Source organism: Myxocyprinus asiaticus, chromosome 33 (genome assembly GCF_019703515.2).
Source record: "Myxocyprinus asiaticus isolate MX2 ecotype Aquarium Trade chromosome 33, UBuf_Myxa_2, whole genome shotgun sequence".
NCBI classification, from domain to species: Eukaryota; Metazoa; Chordata; class Actinopteri; order Cypriniformes; family Catostomidae; genus Myxocyprinus; species Myxocyprinus asiaticus.
The window spans coordinates 34310675-34331587 of record NC_059376.1 but is presented as its reverse complement, the minus strand read 5'-3'; the positions used below and the strand labels follow the sequence as shown (position 1 = coordinate 34331587).

The 20913-nt window shown below is 39.3% G+C and overlaps 1 protein-coding gene across 3 annotated transcripts in view; it reads left to right on the top strand.

Moving 5' to 3' along the window:
* LOC127424466 (tyrosine-protein kinase ABL2-like) overlaps positions 1 to 20913 on the top strand; it is a 41278-nt gene that overhangs the window by 14584 nt on the left and 5781 nt on the right. The window contains exons 1-10 of one of the 3 annotated variants that reach the window (XM_051669720.1): positions 5246 to 5980; positions 9171 to 9335; positions 11594 to 11889; positions 12043 to 12315; positions 15844 to 15928; positions 16085 to 16262; positions 16489 to 16673; positions 16802 to 16954; positions 17072 to 17161; positions 18051 to 18203. In XM_051669720.1, the coding sequence (XP_051525680.1) occupies positions 5911 to 5980; positions 9171 to 9335; positions 11594 to 11889; positions 12043 to 12315; positions 15844 to 15928; positions 16085 to 16262; positions 16489 to 16673; positions 16802 to 16954; positions 17072 to 17161; positions 18051 to 18203 (1648 nt within the window). In that variant the 5' untranslated portion in view covers positions 5246 to 5910. Of the gene's footprint in view, positions 1 to 5245; positions 5981 to 8011; positions 8237 to 9170; positions 9336 to 11593; positions 11890 to 12042; positions 12316 to 15843; positions 15929 to 16084; positions 16263 to 16488; positions 16674 to 16801; positions 16955 to 17071; positions 17162 to 18050; positions 18204 to 20913 lie in introns of those variants that run through there. The other 2 variants (XM_051669719.1, XM_051669718.1) reach the window with 2 other exon arrangements.

Below are 20913 nucleotides of genomic sequence, written 5' to 3'. Positions count from 1 at the left end.
AGATTAAAAAAAAAATTTCTTCTGCAGTATAGCTGCTAAAGTAAATGTACGTTGTTTTAAATTAGTTTTAGATATAATTTTTGGAAACTTTTTTTGTTGCAGTGTATAATGGGCCGAAGACTACTCTCTCTCACCTTTCTGTTATCTTCAATCCATCTTTAACTCACAAAAAACAAACTCTCTCATATTAATTAAGCTGCGTATTGCCAATTTTCTTCATGATAAGAAATGCACAGTGACATATATTATGATTCAATAAGTTGCAAGCCATCATGTTATAATCCAGCTGCAGCAAGCGCATGCTTGAAGGACGAGCATCCCCGCGACAGAGTATGCCAGTTGCAGTTTCAATCTCTCCCCCTTAGATCGGGATATTCGCGCAACGCATAGAAGAGGCACTGAACACACAGAGAAATGCCAGTTTCGGAATTTGTAGTTATTTACATTATCTGCTTCCGTATTATTTGAACTTTAATAAAGCTATAACGCATTAAAAATAACTGCATTAAAGATGTAATGCCGGGGTGTGTCCTTTAAAGACGCTCAACACACAAGTTTTGCTTCAGTGGAACGGCAACTCTGGCTCCGCTGTATTTCACAATGAGAGTGCTTGTGTATTTACTTATTTAGAATTTTTGTATAATTCCCTCGTACTTTGCGATCTACATCACCTGAAGATGTTTGGAAAGTTTAGAGTGCATCTGGACTGTGGTGCAGTGCTGCTCTCACGCGTCATCATTAGTTTCGTATGATCTGATGTTACGTTAAATGAGCTCGAACGACTATTCGACAATGAAAAAATTTTGTCACTTTTTTTTATTGTCGTCGTTGTCAATAATGCCGACTAATCGTTTCAGCCCTATTGCACAATACTTGTATAATGATTTTTTCTTGTTTTTAATCTTTTGAAGAATTTAATTTATTAACTCACCCTCATGTTGTTCCAAACCTGCATGATTTCCTTTTGTCTGTAGAACACAAAAGGACATGTTTGGAAGAATGATAAAAAATAAAAAAAAAATAAAAAATGAAAGCAACATAAAAGTATTCCATATGACTCATGTGCTATATACCAAATTTTACAAAGACATGCGATAGCTTCTTTTGAAATTTAAGTTGTTAATCACTGACATTTTTCTCAACGACATGGGGGCGAGTAAATAATGACAGAGTATTAATATTTGGGTGAACTATTCCTTTAACCCCAGGTTGCATATTGCACTGTCCCTTTAATAAGTGTACAGTGACATTTTGGATAATGACTACTCGCTATTGTTCCACAATTGAGATGCGTGATTGATTAGCTTTTGGTAATTTAAGTTCCCTCTTTACATTGGCATTCTATTCATTTGATTCTCTCTCAGCCTGAATTAATGCATTGTAGTCTTTTCACCAACTGGAGAGCCATTTTCTGGAAAGGAGGAAGAGAATGAGTGAGGAGGGACAACAGCACACTTGTTTTTGCAGTGAGCTCTTATTGGATCCTCATTGTGAATGAGCTGGATCTGGCCTTCATAGTTGTCTGTTTATGCAGTCCCATTGTTTGGAGAATCATTGTTCAGCGGTTCCTCTGTCTGTGCGTGTACAAAGTGTGATCATTCTGGAGGTATTTATGGGCAGATAGTTTTGTGTTGGATCTAAAAATAAGGCTCATCCTGCACCACACAGCCTCTGCTGTGGAACCAGCGATGTGATTTTGTAATAAACCGATTCAGATAAACAGGCAACCTTGTGCTGTAATTCCTGACCATTCCATTCACACAGGCAATTAGCTCCTCAACAGGAGACCTGGAACCAGTGTATCTTACTGTTGACTTGCATACACTCTACTCTGCTGGTCCTCATCTTCTGGCAGTTCAGTTCTTCAGACCAGACAGAAATACGGCAATATCAGGGAAAGTGTTTGTCCATCACCAAAAGCCTTCCCTCCTGCATACTGCTCTTACACATGAGAATGTTGGCCCTAATTTTCTGTGTGACAGATGTACTTGTCTCATTCTAGTGTAATGTTAGGGGGCTTTTCCTGTGACTTGGGAATTTCAAAGCTGGTGACGGGCAGGTGAAGTTTCTGGTTTATGTGGTTTCAGCTCTGACTCCCACATTTGCTCACTTAGCCAAGCTTTATTGAGGCGACAGTCTCTGATTTCTGACGAATACATGCATCACTTACTGCTACAGTTTGTCACTGTATGTTGATAAAGCGCCCACTTCTTCCAAATATTCTTCTAAATATTAATCTCAATGTAAATATAATGTTCAGAGAAAAATGCTCATTGTTATTTTAGTTGAGTGCCTGTATTAACTGACCTTTTGATTTGCACTCTTCACATGATCTATGTTGATGCTGTTAATGTTAAACAAACTGGAGAAGTTCCTGTGAAGTCTTGTGTATGTGATATGGCCTTTCCTAAATTTGTAGATCACAAAGTTCCTTTTTTAAACTCATCTTTTATAAAAAAAATAAAATAAAAAAAAACATTTTCCTTTTTAAAACCCTTATTTTTTTTTTCCTATTTTTTTTTTAAACCATTGTTTTTCCTTTATCTAACCCTTGTTTTTAACAAACTTTTTTTTATGTTTTTAAACCCCTAGTTTTACCCTTTTTTTAAAGTATTGATTTTTTTGTTTTCTTTTTTTAAACCCTTTTTTTATTTTATATTAAAGCTTACATTTTTCACAGGTTAGTAGGTGTAATATATAGTAATCTGATAACGAAACGTTTTGGACCCCGTTTGCACATGTGCTGTTATCAGATCACACAGAATGGATGTTAATACCAGGTGTAAACAGGGTCAATAATTACAGATAGGTTCAATAATACACTTAACACCTACCAGTAGCCTATAGGTGACTCAGATGCACTGCTGTCTTTGTAAATTTACTGAAGTTAAAAAATACAAGAACACATTTATTAACCTGCACTTGGCAATTAAGCTCTAGTACAATAAAGTATAGTTTAGTTGTATTGATCCTAAAGTAATGGATGTTTACAGGTCTGTCATATCAGGTAGCTCTGTTCAATAGCTGTCCATGAGCTTTGTGTTAGAAGTGAGCAGCCCCAGTACAGAGGTGCTGGTGCAGCTGCTGTAAGCCTGACATAAGCCCAGCACAACAGCTGCAGCAGACAGTCATCATTGTAAGGCTAGGCGGGTCAGCCCGTTCACTATCTCAATTACACTGCACACACAGTACACCCCCCTGCTGTCTCACAGTGGAGCTTCTGCGCACAAAGACGCACACAGATCCGCATACAGCATGAAGGAGAAACGCATGCAGACATGCGACATGCCCCATGCTTGTCAACTGCTGCATCAATCAAATGAGTTCCATAAGAGTAGCCAGTGTTTGTGAATAAGGGCTTAACATTTTAAGGTTTTCCAGGTCTTCTGTGTTTTGGATAAGTAAAACTGATTGCTTACATGTCTGAATGGTTTAAGCTGAAGTGTGCATTTTTCTGCACCACTATCGTCACTGTATACAGAATTTAAAATATGATTGTTTTCAAACGTTGTTTACGCTTTTTGGCAAAATCAGCTGATGAATGGCTTCCTTATATTTGTCTCTGCATATTGGGCTGGAATGGGAGAAAGCATTTTAACTTCGAAAACAGAGCGCATTAAAATTACTAGCAAAATGAGGTGACCATATTGTGATCCAGAATTTATACTTCATTACTGGAGAAAGTGTCAAAATTTTGTTAAGCGTTGATTCCATTGCATGCATGTTGCTGGATTTTTAGGATGCTAGCACATTAGAGCTTTTGATGTGGACATAAGTCCCTTCTACTCCAGTGTTCAGTTTGTTTAGATGGTGTAAAAGCTGTTTTCTGAACGACACTTGAAACGTTAGTCTGGGTTGTGTTTCATGTGGACTTGTTCACTGGTATGGTTCACAGCTGGTATGAATGTCCATCCATCCATTTTCCTCCGCTTATCCAGGTCCGGGTCACTGTGGCAGCAGACTCGGCAAGACGGCCCATACGTCCTTTTCCCCGGCCACATCCTCCAGCTCTTCCTGGGGGATCCTAAGGTGTTCCCAGGCCAGCTGAGAGACGTAATCTCTCCTGCATGTTCTGGATGTGCCCCTGGGTCTCTTCCCAGTTGGACATGCCTGGAACACCTCCCTAGGAAGGCACCCAGGAGGCATCCTGACCAGATGCACGAACCACCTCAAATGGCTCCATTCAACTGGCTCAACTCAACATTTAAAGAATGTAATCAACCAAACTTGTCGACGTTTTTGACTGCATCATTTTCCTGTTGCAGTAAATCAAATTGAATCACACTCTGGTTCAGGCCAAGCAACTGATCAAGTGTTACAGCCTTGGTGTTCTTGCTCGACAGTGAGGCCAAGAGCACATGTATTTTAGGATCAGATAACACAAACTATGACATCTGACCATTAGCATTCCATTGCAAGTTGTAGCATACTTAAATGTTCAACTGGATAACTTCTTTCAACATATCAGTCATTCGAAGTTGTTGTTGTCATGAACAAGTGTGAAAAGTCATTTTATGTAAAATCTAAAAAAAATCTGAAACTGCCCCGGTTGAAATATTTTATATTGTTGATACTTTTTTGAAGAAAATATGATGATGAAAGCCAAATATTAAATGTCATGGATCAATAATTGCTGAGTAATCCCTAATTTTGTAGGAGAGGGTCAGAAAGACAAATTTCATCCATGATTTTTGGGAAAAACTACAGGTCAAATAAAAAACCTTAGAAAGGTGGCAGAATCATTATTTTATTTTTACAGAGATAACGGGTAGATATTTTACTAAAATCAGTTGACTTTGGCACCCCTTGTTGCGTAAAATATGCCAATGGTGCAAATCCAAAATTAAGTTTAAAAAAAACAAACTAAAAAATACTTGTGTTTTCGCTAATAACTGTAGAACTATATGGGCAGAATAAAAAATAAAAAAAAGATCCCTCTGAATCCTTCAGTGCCCCCATATGAAATGGTCATATGGATTTCTACAAGAACATTTTTCTCCCACTTTTTTTTTTTTCTTTCTAACCTACCCTTTCGAAATCACCATAGGCCATTTGTCTAAAACTAAATTTTGAGCTGGGGACCTCAGGTTGAGTTGACACGGATGACCCAAAGGGTGTTTGAACATCAATTTGAGATCTCAGGATCTTATTCTGGTCCTTGCCTCTGTAACATAAAAAAGACTTGAATCTTTAATCTCTTTTATAGTCACATAAACCTTTCCTTTTACCAAGCAGACAGCATCCAGGACTTGTCTGTTGAGGTCTTGCTTGCAGATGTTCTTCCCTTCTGATGTCTTATGAGATTTGTTTCCCCTAATGTTGAGAGGTTTTGGGTGTGACTGAATAATTAAGCATCCTGTCTTGATACATTTAACATGATTCAACGAAAGTTGGGGCTATATCAATGTGGCACAGGCGTTTTGTAGTTCAGAATTTCCACACCTCAATGCTTTTTCTGCCTCTCCCGAGAGGATGTTGGGTAGGCAGCACACATGGTGTAGAAATGGAACCATCTGTTCTGTGGGTCCACCCTACCCCCCTTCTGAAACGCATGGGCTCTGCAAACACCTCCCCTCACAAGACCTCCAATAAAACAACCCTCAGAACTCCACTCTTCCCATTTCTGACGCAAACTCTCAAGCACATGTGGACATTTCTTACTCTGGGCAGTTGGCATGGAGGCCCATGATCAAGTAGGAGTGGAATGCCAGCAACAGGGCTGGAAACTCTGTGATTGAAGCCACACTGGAGACTTGGGCTCAAGGCCTCCACCTTTGTGAAATAATTGGACCAAGAGGATCATCAGATTTTCTACTCATTATGTTAGTGTGAAAAAAACAAAAACAAGAACCTGAGGAATAGGAGCTATTATAGGATTTTCCCATCAGCCCTTGTACTTCAACCAAGACCATGTACTGGGAATTGTGGCTCAGTCAGGTGACCAGGAGCGGCAAACATTGCATGCTGGTTAGGAACAAAGGTGGGGCTGCTTGTGTGCATGTATCCTTGTGCGTATGTGCCTGTGTGTGGTGTAATCTGTTTTGCCATCAAGGCCATGACCGTCTGCGGCATGTTCTTGCAGGTTTATTGTGTTATGTAAGATCTGGCAGTTTTTGTGTCAGCTTGGATATGTTGTGTCAATGTATAATGATTAAATTATGAGCTTGTATAGGATTTGTGCCCCAAAGACACTTGTTTAATAGTTGTTTACATTAAAGCCATACATTACAAATGGGGCAAACTTGTGTCTGATCCACGTAATTGTTTCTGTTGTCTATCAGTAAGGAGTTTGGGTATTTATCATGATGGAGTCTCTGTTGCTATTGGTTTTATGATGCAAGTTGAGAATGAATAATTTGGCTGTTGCTCTTGGCAGGCATTAAGCATTTGGAGTTGGTAATCTTCCATTACAACAAAATGAAATTTACACGAAGTTACAGTACCATTGTGACAATGTTTTTGGGCATAATAATCCTCATGTTCTGTTGTGATTGACTTACTATTATACTACTATTTTTATGTTTGGGGCACCAGATGTGCGGGGAAAAAAAGTAATTTTGAAATTATGGATATAAAAAAATGTATGGAGTATTGCTGAAGCATGTTATCAAGATGAACATTTGTTTTCAATAAGTTCTCAAGATATCTTGAAACTTTTAAGGATGTTTTTTTTTTTTTTTTTTTTTTTAGCTTAAAATGGCCAAACAGAACTTGTTTAATAACATGATTTATTTGGACATTTACCATAGTAATACCTTGAAGTACTATGTTAACACAACAGTATGCCAATCTGGTAATAATTCAGTACTGGGTGATTCTCATGAAACCCGCCAATAAAATACCCTGGTCTTATTTTGCTCTTATATCAAAAGAAACTAATAAGCATTGTGATATTGTTTTCATGACGGTTATGCACATTTTACACCCTAATTCTCATAACTGCAATGTGAAAAATATGACTTAAAATACTTGATGTTTATACTTCATAATAGTACTTTATTGGCACTGCCTTACAACACATACAACAGCATCCTTTTTACTGAAATACAGACAAAAATGACTGTGATGGTAACGAGAATCGTCATTGAAAACAATTGGGAATAGTAAAAGTAAAATGTCTTGAGGCGTTATGATAATGAGAATTGGGGGGTAAAATGTGTTTAAGTGCCCTGAAAATAATGTCTGTCACAATGCATAAAATCTTAATATAGGCTCAATCTTCATTATGCAAAATATAATTAAAAGGTGCACTTTTATCCCCATTATAAAAGTTTTACTTTTAAATAAATTAATTGTAATTTTGGAACATGTATACAATCACGACCACTCACATGAGATGAGGACTCTTGTCATATCAGTAACCTTATAAAAGCTGTTTTATTCTACATGGAGCAGGGGTACCCTCATGGGGGCTGCCATTTTAGAATCATCACATGACCAGCTGAATAATACTTGCTTAATCTCAGTAACTGTTTTATTGGACACTTTCACTCTTGGATTAATCATAGCTGATTGTGAATAGTGAATTTCTACAATGGCATCTGTAACTGAAAACTATTGAATTTGAATGATGCTGCATCCACACCTCTAGGTGTCACTGTAAGTCCAAGATGACACAGAAAAAAGTTACTGAGTGCACCTTTTAATGTTTTGTTTTTTCTCAGGATTCCTGAGAATCAGCCACTATGGTATTGCCATAACATCGCTGTACCATGATACCACCTCAGCACTATTTTATAAGGGTAAGATGGGAAAAAGTGACTAGATCTTGGAGGCAGAATTTCTTTTATAATCAACATAAATGTGAGTTTTTCATGATGACCTCTTCTATCTCCTCTGGCTTCACATTTTGTCCTACCACTCTTTTCCCCAAGGAGTGGGGCAGCTGCCCAAACATGCTGTGTGTTTGTGGGTGGTTAACAGCTGTAGAGAAAGACCAGTAGATACAGGCATGCTCAAGGCGTGGAGGCAATCCCACACCATTTTTCCGACCTCAAATCCTTGGCATGCTCCTCCCCTCCTTATAAACTTGCTCAAGGATCAAAACCTGTCAAATAGAGGCAGAACACAACCACCACACCAGGTCTTTGCTTTATTCCGTGTGAGTTCAGATTAATCTATCACTGCTAGATTATGCCATTGAGGATTCTGCCGTCTGGTAGCAGTTTTGAGGAAGAGAGGGCCAGGTTGACCAGCTTGCCTTGCCCACAGGATGTGGACCACTATTGCTTCACAGGTAGCCCTTTTTTGAGCAGCACTCTGGATAGGTCTCATAGCCAGTGCAGTACCAGTACCCAGAGTATACTAAATATGGAGGATCAGTGAGTTTTAAGTGCAGATTTCAAGGGATGTTTTTTGAATGGTTAATGTGGGGGGCTTTCAGGACTGCAGTTTTTCTTTTGGCTTCTTTCCAGTGTCCATCTGATTTTCACTAATGTAATTTAACATCTGTATGACAATGGGATGACCATGTTATGTTTGAGAGATATTAAAATGAAAAATTGTTAATTTTTTTGTTTACAATTTAAGTAAATAAACTTAGAAAATGTGAGTATTGATATTTTCCTCAGTGCATTTTTAGTCCTCTTTATTTTAATGTATTTATGTTTAGTATGAATTTATTTACAATTAATTTATTATTGTTAATATTAATATGTATAGGAATACAGATATGACTCTTTCTTCAAAAAGCTATCTTTTCTTCTGACACTTTCTTTTTTTTTGTGTAGATTATAAAACATAATTTGTGCTGAAATTGATTAGATGACAATCAATAAGCGTAACTGATTAAATAAAAATAAAAAATGCATTGATTTAACATCCATAGTTTGTAGAACAGCTTTGATGTGTGAGGTTTTCTAGTTATAATTGATTGCCATTTTGTGTAGCCATTGTAATATTATTTGCTCATGTGATTTGGAAAAAGCAGGAAATTTGGAATGACATAATGAGCAGTGATATAACCTTGAATCACCCCTTCTCAGTTTCTACTCCCTTTTTTTTCTTGACGTTCACTTGTTCGTCAACTCTTTTTGTTCTTTAACTCCCTCCACACTTTTTGATTTAGTTTGCCCTTCCAAGAGGCCCTGCCTCATTTAACATGCTCTATTCCCCTTCTCCGTATTTTATTTTTTCTGTCACATAACATTATCTCTCTATCTCTCTCACAGAGGCCCTGCACAGGCCGTTCGGACTGGACTCGTCTGCGCTGACGGAAGCTGTGCGTTGGAGCTCAAAGGAGAATCTGCTAGGTGCAGCTGAGAGTGACCCAAACCTCTTTGTTGCGCTTTACGACTTTGTTGCCAGTGGCGACAACACGCTGAGCATCACAAAAGGTATGATCTTCGAAAAGAGAGGTTGTGTAACAACTGGGGCATGTTTTCATTCTATGCTCTGGTCTATTTGAGTTCCACCTCTGTAAACACATGACTAGTGCATGTGGCATGACATTGAGAGTGTTTTCACAACGGTTATTGGTGACTTCCTCTTCATATAAAACTTCATACTATTCATGACTTCCTCATCGCTCTCTTTCCTCTTCTTTGCTCTGATTTTCAAATCTTGTTGTTCCTCTTCACGGACACTGTGTTTCGCAATGGACCGGGCTAAAACTTAAAGCGGATGCTAAATCTTGTGTTTTATTGATCTGAGGATGAGAGAATGAATACATAAGCACCTTAACCAACCTGAGCCCTTCCAAAAGTAAAAGTCCCGTTCATTTTCCCCTTAGAAAAACTGATTTTCATCAGTAACATTACCTAAAAACCTTTGGAGACAGACCTACCATTAGCTCTAAGGTTGTTAAATGATGGTGCATGCCTCTGTAGAAACAAAAGTCAATTTTATATTAAAAAAATTATCATGTTCCAATGCCAAATTACATGTAAAAAAAAAACAAACAAAAAAAAAACTACACTACCCATAATCCTTAAAGATCCACCAATCACAGAAGCTGCTGTCACTGTGGAAATGGGAACTGCCCCAAAATAGCTCAGACATGACATCTTACACTCATAAAGTAATGCGAATGACATAATTGACATGAAAACATTTGTATGTATTTGAATATTTTACAATAAACTTAAAATATATGGTATTTTATTCAGACTTATATTCAATAGTTTTACCTTACAATTATTTATGATTCGATTGTCATTTTCTGTTCATTTTCAAACACTTTGCTTTAAATCAAATGTTGTAATTAATCTCGAAACTGGTTGATTTGGCTCAAGGCTTAGAACTCTACTGATGAATTTTGTTTAAATAACAATGGAGAGAATGAATAGAAAATTTTTTTGGAAACAAGTCCGATTAAAAAGCGGGCAGTAACTGTTGTGTTCTATTGCACCAACGCCCACAACTCCTTTCAGCATGCTTTAATAGAGTTTACACTTCGATTCACAAGTCAATGCTCAATGGCTACCATTAATGTTAATGCTTGTTTTGAAGTGTAATCCCGCTGGCTGTATGAAAAGCAGGTGGGTAAACACAGACTAACCCAAGAGAAGAGAGTTCAGAGAGGGGGACATAGCGGTTTGCAGCTCTTTCTCCACTAATGACTGGTAATGTAATGTCATCTAGTTGGCAATGAAGCACCTGTCTCGTCTTGTCATGAGGGCCTTACTGCCACGCCAGTGTTGATTTAGGATTTGCAATAAGCATTTAGCGTTCTCAAGCTGTTTACTGTACAGCAGGAGAGTGCGCTTTACTGGAACAATGCTTGATAGAATCAGAGCAGGGAGAGGAAGATGAAGGAATGGATTAAAACTGAAAAAATGAGAGATGACACATGAAAAAAGTATGCTTGGGAAGAAAAGGGTAGGCTTTGGAGAAAAAGAAGGGTTAAAAAGAAGAAAAGATGGTAATGAAGTGGAAAAACAAAACAAAAAACGATTGACCTGCTGTGGCTGATGTTGCTTTTTCCAATCTCTCTTTCAGTTCCATTTCCTTTCCATTCAGTTTCATCCCATTTAAGGCAAATTTATTAGTGTGAATAACAAGGGTTTACATTGCTGAAGCATAAGTAAAATATTCCTCACGAAAAAAAAAAAAGAAAAACCCCCCCCAAAAAACAAGGAAATATTTACTTGAGAAAATAGATTCAAAATGCTAAATGCAATAAGTAAAACACAGTAAAAATCTAGTTAAAAATAGTCAGTTCATGTTTTCCACACTGTATTTCATTAAATGAACTAAAGGAAGAATGATATTTTATCATTTTTATTTGTATGCACCAATGTAATTATAGCCTACATAGTAAAATCAGAAATGTTCATCTACATAAATGTCTGCTAAATATTTTAATACAAGAAAAATGCAACATAGGTACATCTGTGAAGGTTTTTGAGTGATGGTCAGAGTTTAAAAAAATATGTGTCTTAGTGCGCTCAATGACACTTTTTAGGAAACTTAATGGTCAAATAAAAAGCATGTTAAAATTGTTGCATTATTCACAGTGTTGTTTACCATAATTCTATATCACCAGCAAAATCATTGCAAATTTATTGTGGATATTCTTTATTGCCCAGCCTCAGTAGGTACTGTATGTTACGGGTGTTGTTTCTCACTCTCGCTCTTACTCTTTGTGTCTCAGGAGAAAAGCTGCGAGTGCTGGGCTACAATCAGAATGGAGAGTGGAGTGAAGTGCGTTCAAAGAACGGTCAGGGTTGGGTACCCAGTAATTATATCACCCCTGTGAACAGTCTAGAGAAGCACAGCTGGTATCACGGGCCTGTGTCCCGCAGCGCCGCAGAGTACCTGCTCAGTAGCCTGATCAACGGCAGCTTTCTGGTTAGGGAGAGCGAGAGCAGCCCTGGCCAGCTCTCTATTTCATTGCGCTACGAGGGACGGGTCTATCACTACAGGATCAACACCGCCTCTGACGGAAAGGTAGAGCTTGAGAGCAAGAAAATGATAAAGAATTGGGACTTCAGCTGTTTGTTCGCTTTGCACCACTTGTCAATACCTGCTGGGTGTAGTGTGATCTAGTGTTTGTCTTTTATTTTATAGTTGACTTAAATCTCTTTCTTTCTTCTGTCTCAGGTTTATGTAACAGCCGAGAGTCGTTTTAGCACGTTAGCTGAGCTGGTTCATCATCACTCCACAGTGGCAGATGGCCTCGTAACCACACTACACTACCCTGCCCCAAAATGCAATAAGCCCACAGTCTACGGTGTCTCTCCCATCCACGACAAGTGGGAGATGGAACGCACCGACATCACCATGAAGCACAAGCTTGGAGGAGGCCAGTACGGAGAGGTGTATGTGGGAGTTTGGAAGAAGTACAACCTCACTGTCGCCGTCAAAACACTAAAGGTCCGCATTTTACATTTGAATATGTGTATTTTAAAATTTTCTCTGTTCTTTCAAATTTTAAGTTTTAGTCTATCACTGCTATTGTGTTTATACTTTACATGATGGTGCTATGGAGTAAACTGATGTGGTGCTGTGTGCCACCAAGTGGCCATTAACTGTACTGCATCCACAGATTTCAAATTTCAGAATCAGAATTAGAATGAGCTTTATTGCCAAGTATGCTTACACATACAAGAAATTTGTCTTGGTGACAGGAGCTTCCAGTGTACAAAAATACAAAAACAGCAGCAAGACAGATAAAAATAAAAAATTATTATACACATACGTACAGACACACACATACATACACACACACACGTGGGTAGTGCAAATCTAATACAATCTGTTATGTACAGTGCAAATGTTTTTTTTTGTTTTTTTTTCCAGAGGAATGAAATGGCAGAAGAGGTTGGATGTGTTGGATAAATATAAAAATAGACTGAACTGTGTATTGCACATAGTTATTGCTCAATGGGACAATTTAACTGTGCATGAGATGGATAGCCTGAGGGAAAAAACTGTTCCTGTGCCTGACGGTTCTGGTGCTCAGAGCTCTGAAGCGTCGGCCAGAAGGCAACAGTTCAAAAAGGTAGTGGGCAGGGTGAGTGGGGTCCAGAGTGATTTTTCCAGCCTTTTTCCTCACTCTGGAAGTGTATAGTTCTTGAAGGGGGGGCAGGGGGCAACCAATAATCCTTTCAGCAGTCCGAACTGTCCTTTGCAGTCTTCTGATCTCTGATTTCGTAGCTGAACCAAACCAGACAGTTAATGAAGTGCAGAGGACAGACTCAGTAACTGCTGAGTAGAACTGTATCAGCAGTGCCTGTGGCAGGTTGAATTTCCTCAGCTGGCGAAGGAAGTACAACCTCTGCTGGGCCTTTTTCACAATGGAGTCAATGTGGGTCTCCCACTTCAGGTCCTGTGAGATGGTAGTGCCCAGGAACCTGAATGACTCCACTGCTGCCACAGTGCTGTTTAGAATGGTGAGGGGGGTCAGTGTTGGGGTGTTCACAATCATCTCCACCGTTTTGAGCGTGTTCAGCTCAAGGTTGTTTTGACTGCACCAGACAGCCAGCTGTTTAACCTCCCTTCTGTATGCAGACTCATCGTCATCTCGGATGAGGCCAATGAAGGTGGTTTCATCTGCAAACTTCAGGAGCTTGACAGAGGGGTCCTTGGCGATGCAGTCATTGGTGTAGAGGGAGAAGAGTAGTGGGGAGAGCACACATCCCTGGAGGGGCACCAGTGCTGATTGTACAGGTGCTGGAAGTGAGTTTCCCCTGTCTCACAAGCTGCTGCCTGTCCGTCAGAAAGCTGGTAATCCACTGACAGATAGACATGGGAACAGAGAGTTGGTGTAATTTATTCTGGAGTATAGCTGGGATGATGGTGTTGAAAGCCGAACTGAAGTCCACAAAAAGGATCCTTGCATATGTCCCTGGTCTGTCCAGATGTTGCAGGATATGATGCAATCCCATGTTGACTGCATCATCCACAGACCTGTTTGCTCAATAAGCAAATTGAAGGGGATCTAGAAAGGGTCTAGTGATGTTCTTCAGGTGGGCCAACACCAGTCTCTCCAATGATTTCATGACCACAGACGTCAGGGCAACAGGTCTGTAGTCATTAAGTCCTGTGATTTTTGGTTTCTTTGGGATGGGGATGATAGTGGAATGTTTGAAGCAGCATGAGACTTCACACTGCTCCAGTGATCTATTGAAGATCTGTGTGAAGATGGGGGCCAGCTGATTAGCACAGGATCTAAGACATGCAGGTGAAACGCCATCTGGGCCCTGTGCTTTCCTTATCTTTGTTGTCGAAAAACGTGGCTCACATCATCTTCACAGATCTTAAGTGCAGGTTGAGTAGCAGGAGGGGGGAGGAGGGGGGTTGCAGGAGGTGTTGGTGTTTGTGTGAAGTGAAGGTCAGAGTGGGTGTGGGGTGTGAGATTGGGCCTTTCAAATCTACAGTAGAACACATTCAGTCAGGTCGTCAGCCAGTTGTTGGTCCACCACAGTGTTGGGGGCAGGAGTCCTGTAATTCGTAAGTTGTTTCATGCCACTCCATACTGATGCAGGGTCGTTAGCTGAAAACTTGTTTTTCAGCTTCTGAGAGTATCTTCTTTTAGCCACTCTTGATTCCCTTATTCAGTGTGTTCCTGGCCTGATTGTACAAGACTTTATCCCAAACTCTGTAAGCATCCTCTTTGGCCTGACGAAGCTGCCTGAGTTCCGCTGGAAACCATAGTTTGTCATTGTTAAATGTTAAATAAGTCCTAGTAGGAACGCACATATCCTCACAAAAACTGATATATGATGTAACAGTATCTGTGAGCTCGTCCAGATTGGTGTCTGCAGCCTCAAAAACACTCCAGTCAGTGCAGTCAAAGCAGGCTTGTAGTTCCAGATCTGCTTTGTTAGTCCATCACTTTACAGTCCTTAATACAGGCTTAGCAGATTTTAATTTCTGTCTGTAGGTTGGAAGAAGATGAACCAGACAGTGATCAGATAGTCCCAAAGCTGCTCTAGGAACAGAGCGATATGCATCCTTTTATTGTTGTGTAGCAGTGATCCAGTATATTTCTGTCTCTGGTTGGGCAAGTAATGTGCTGTTTGTATTTGGGCAGTTCAAATGTGAGGTTTGCTTTGTTAAAATCCCCAAGGATAATAATAACTGAGTCCAGGTATTGTTGTTCCGTGTCTGTGATTTGATCAGCCAGCTGTTGCAGCGCGGCATTCAAACACACGTTTGGCGCGATATACACACTCACCAAAATAAACGAGGAAAACTCCCGTGGCGGGTAGAAAGGCTTACAGTTAATAAAGAGCGCTTCCAAATTAGGACAGCACATCTTCTTTAACGTTGTTACATCTGTACACCAACTTTCATTGATGTAAAAGCATGTTCCACTGCCTCTTGTTTTCTCCGTTAACTCCGCAATGCGATCCGCTCTGAACAGCTGAAAGCCCGGCAGATGTAACGTGCTGCCCAGAATGGCTTCACTCAGCCAGGTTTCTGTGAAGCACAAGGCAGCAGAGTTTGAAAAGTCCTTATTTGTGTGGGTGAGGAGATGTAGTTTGTCCATTTTGATAGGTAGAGAGCGGAGATTCGCTAGATGAATGCTCGGCAGTGTTGTTCGAAAGCCCCGCCGACGGAGTTTGACCAGCGCGCCTGCTCGTCTCCCTTGCCTGCGTCTCATAGCGCGTTTAAATAACACAGCCGCGCCTCTGACTAAAATGTCAAACAAAACGTCCGAATATTCAAAATCCGGGAAAAGATTGACTGGTGTATGCTGTCGAATGTTCAGCAGTTCGTCTCTGGTAAAACTGACTGAAAAAAGATTACTAAACTCAGGACAAACAAACAAAAATAACAAAACAATAGAAGCGCTCCACACTGAGGCGGCCATCCGCGGCACCATCATGATGAAATTTGAAGGAGTATTGTCCGTCAGTCTAAACATATTTGTTATTTTGTTACTTTGTCTTAAAGGAGGACACTATGGAGGTCGAGGAGTTTCTGAAAGAAGCTGCAGTCATGAAGGAGGTGAAACATCCCAATCTAGTACAGTTACTTGGTGAGTGTACACTAATCTCGTAACACCCCTTAACCCCACCCACCATAGAAAGCCTGGGTTTAGTATGCATAATGAATTGAAACGTTAGTCATCGGTCTTTACCAAATTATCCTCTGGATCTGTTACTGATTGGTCGGTTCTGATGCATCCTTCTAGGTGTTTGTACGTTAGAGCCTCCATTCTATATAGTGACCGAGTACATGCCACACGGTAACTTGCTGGACTACCTGCGTGAGTGTGATAGGGAGCAGGTGAATGCTGTGGTGCTGCTCTACATGGCCACTCAGATCTCATCCGCCATGGAGTATTTAGAAAAGAAGAACTTCATCCACAGGTGAGGATATACAGAGCCTGAAGATGGTTGGACTAGTTGAATTTCATCTAAATGCCCTATTTCTTGTTCATTCCATTATTTTAATTTCTGTGCCACCACCTGTCTAGAATTGTCATGCTTCAAATAAAATCAGATGTCGAAGCATTTTAATGTACAATAGAAAAGACAAAAAAACTGTTTAGTACTTTCAAAACCTGGCGTAAAATATAGTTTCTGTCGCTTTCAGGGACTTGGCTGCTCGAAACTGCCTGGTTGGGGAGAATCACGTGGTGAAGGTGGCTGATTTCGGACTGAGCCGCCTGATGACCGGTGACACATACACTGCTCACGCAGGAGCCAAGTTCCCCATCAAATGGACAGCACCAGAAAGTTTGGCCTACAACACCTTCTCCATCAAATCAGATGTGTGGGGTCAGTCTTTTATGTGATGTTGTCAAGAGGGTTGTGTGTTGAAGCTTCTTAAAGTTTTGCATTTCACTATGTTTTACAGTAAGTAAAGATGGTAGTGACTCACATTTTTATTCCTCATATTTTCCCAGCATTTGGAGTGTTACTTTGGGAGATTGCGACATATGGCATGTCTCCATACCCAGGGATTGACCTCTCTCAGGTGTACGACCTGCTGGAGAAGGGCTACCGCATGGAGCAGCCCGAGGGCTGTCCACCTAAAGTCTACGAGCTGATGAGAGCCTGTGAGTACCAACAGAGGGTTCCACTTGGAAGATAACTTGTGCACTCTTTAGCATTAAGTATAATTAACTCATCTTTTTGCCCTTGGTTTTAAAATGAAGCATATTGTATGTTGGCAGGTTGGCAGTGGAGTCCACTGGACAGACCTTCATTTGCTGAGATTCACCAAGCCTTTGAGACCATGTTCCATGACTCTAGCATCTCAGAAGGTACGTTGTCTATTAGATGGGTAATATTAGATGCCAGCAGCAAATTACCCTGTAGCTCTCACCTGGTTAACCACTGAAGCTGAGCAGGGTTGAGCGTAGCTAGTACCTGGATGGGAGAATTCCTGGGGGAAACTATGGATGCTGCAAGAAGAGGTTTTAGGGAGGCTAGCATGGGGTGCTCACCCTGCTGTCTGTGTGAGTCCTAATGCCCCAGTATAGTGACGGGGACGCTATACTATAAAATGGCTTTATCTTTCAGATAAGACATTAATCTGAGGTCCTGACTCTCTGTGTTCATTAAAAATCCCAGTGCACTTCTCGTAAAATGTAGGGGTGTAACCCTGGCCAGATTTGCCCATTGGCCTCTATCCATGATAGCTTCCTAATACTCCCCTAAATAAATGTATGTAATTAATTAGTTGTGCAAGTTTCTGTTACTGTTAATCATAATCCTATACACTTTTCTTTCTTTTGTCTTTATGAAGATCGTAAAATCTTCTTATAAACGGTTAAATAAATGGTTCACCCAAAAATGAAAATTCTCATTTACTCACCCTTATGACATCTCAAACTTGTATGACTTTCATTCTTCTGTGCTGTGTACAGTAAATTAGAATGAAGCCCAGAAAACTTTTTTATGCAGTTTGTAAGTTAAAATTCAATGAAAGTACATTGATGGTACTGCAATTTACCATTAAAAGTAGGTTTTAATAAAGTTTTGAATTTGTTGAATGTTAGTCAAAGTTACAGTAATTCAGATTCCCTATCAAAGCATATTCACCAGTATTTCTGTCTTTGTTAGCTGTATGTTAATTTCATACATGACTCAAACTCACATGACCCCTCAACAAAATTAACCTGTGCTTTCTCTCTGCTAATTATTTTCCAGAGGTAGCAGAAGAGTTGTGTAAAACTGCTTCTGGTGGACATGTGCACACCTTTGGTCATGATATGCCACTCTTGCCTTCAAAGTCTCGTGGGCAGAAGAAATACTCTGAGAACAAAGAAAATATGGAGGAGGCAGGACCCCACGGCCCTGCAGGTATACAGGCCCAGCTCCGGCTCATTCGGCTCAAACAGAAGCTTAAGAGAATGGGAGTGGTGTTCCTTATCGATTAACAGAGCTACACACTATACAACACTACATTCGTTCATGCACAAATACATTTCAACTATACAGAATAATATCCACTATATAGAATAATAAAGCTTTGTGTTATATAACACTTCATACATTGTTTCACATGCTTTTTACATTTCAAAATGTATTACAATCAGCAGACTCATGTTTTGATTATCTTGCTATAAATACATTTCATTGCCTGCTGTTTGTGCCCAGTTGTTGCATGCCACTTAACCCCAAGTATGCACACAAGCACTTCACCCACATCATGTGTATCTGTATTATTAAAAGCCATTTTAACCTTACTTACAATTGAAGCATTTTTGATGTAGTGTGCAATTTTTTATTTTTAAAATTTTTTTTTTACATATCTCAATTTATTTATGTGCTATTTATTGAAATTAAAGTTAATTTAAGTTTATTTAAAATAACAATTTTAAGTGGTATTTGGCGGCCAAAAGTTTGGAATAATGTACATATTTTGCTGTTTCGGAAGGAAATTGGTACTTTAATTCACCAAAGTGGCATTCAGTTGATCACAAAGTATAGTCAGGACATGACTGATGTAAAAAAACAGCACCATCACTATTTGAAAAATGTCCTTTTTGATCAAATCTAGACAGGCCCCATTTCCAGCGGCCATCACTCCAACACCTTATCCTTGAGTAATCGTGCTAAATTGCTAATTTGGTACTAGAAAATCACTTGCCATCATATCAAACACTATTTGGTTGGTTAAATGAAGCTTAACATTGTCTTTGTGTTTGTTTTTGAGTTGCCACAGTATGCAATATACTGGCATGTTTTAAGGTACAAAATGGCAATAAAGAAACCGCTTTCTCTAGACACTTGTCAGTCAATCATTGTTTTGAGGAATGAAGGCTATACAATGCTTGAAATTGCCAAAAAAAACCTGAAGATTTCATACAAAGGTGTACGCTACAGTCTTCAAAGACAAAGGACAACTGGCTCTAACAAGGACAGAAAGAGATGTGGAAGGCCAGATGTACAACTAAACAAGAGGATAAGTACATCAGAGTCTCTAGTTTGAGAAATAGACGCCTCACATGTCCTCAGCTGACAGCTTCATTGAATTCTACCCGCTCAACACCAGTTTCATGTACAACAGTAAAGAGAAGACTCAGGGGTGCAGGCCTTATGGGAAGAATTGCAAAGAAAAAGCCACTTTTGAAACAGAAAAACAAAAAGAAAATTTTGCAAGGTGGGCAAAGAAACACAGACATTGGACAACAGATAATTGGAAAAAAAGTGTTATGGATCTTAACCCCATTGAGCTTTTGTGGGATCAGCTAGACTGTAAGGTGCATGAGAAGTGCCCGACAAGACAGCCACATCTATGGCAAGTGCTACAGGAAGCGTGAGGTGAAATGTCACCTGAGTATCTGGACAAACTGACGGCTAGAATGCCAAGTATGTGCAAAGCTGTCATTGCTGCACGTGGAGGATTTTTTTATGAGAACACTTTGAAGTCGTTTAAGAAAATTTTTTCACATTGTAATAGTAATTTTTCATGTTATTAATGTCCTGACTATACATTGTGATCAGTTGATTGCCGCTTTGGTGAATAAAATTACCAATTTCTTTCCATAAGAGCTAAATTTGGCCGCCTGTGTGTGTGTGTGTGTGTGTGTGTGTATACACATTTTTTTTTTTTTTTTTGAGCTGCATACTTTGTCATGTTATAAAACCTATTAAGCATGGAAATGTTTTGGTCAATTTACTGTGAAGTTAATATGTGCAGTTTTAACTTGGTATGACAAAATCAATTTTGATTAAAAAGACAATGGTAACACATGTTAAGGCCTAAGTTTGACCAACTACAGACTAACTGCTCCATCTATCATACATTTTGTTTTCATTTAACATTTGAAGATTACCATCCACTGTTCCACAAGCATGCACAATTTATATTTTTAAGTTAAATTCCTGCAAAAAAACAAACAAAACAAAAAAAAAACAAAAAAAGAACAAAACACTTTGTTTCATATTACTTCCTTTTTTCAATTTTTCCACACAACTCAGTTTCACAATTCACATTTTGTCATTTATAAATATGTAAAATCCTCTTTTAAGAGTCCTGTCCTTTTGAGAGTCAAATCCTCTTTTTAGGTAAATTAAGCAAAACTTGTTGATGGGATAATTTTACTTAAACCAACATATTTTGGAACACATGCCTTCAGGGTTAAATATGTGTGATATGACAAACAGGGCAATCTCATCTGGGAATTATAAGAGCAAGCAACAGCTCACATAGGCATATAATTTACATACATACAGTTTCTTGCAAGAAAGAATATGCTGGGCTAATTAATGTAAAATTACAATGAGGGTTAGCAGCAGAATTGCAAAGAGGTAGGTCACTTGCAGATAACTAAATGCTGCATGTTGTAGTGATCCCTAATGCCACCTCACTGCCTCAATGTACACCATACATCACCTTGATCCTGCAATTTACTCATCCTCCTTTGTCTTTGAGACATTTGATTGAGACACCACTATCGGCAATACTTCCTGGTAGCAATGTAATGAATTATACTAGTATTCTTTTTAAAGCCAAGTCATCACAACCTGGCACAGATTTTAATTTAAACACCTTATTGCTTGGTCA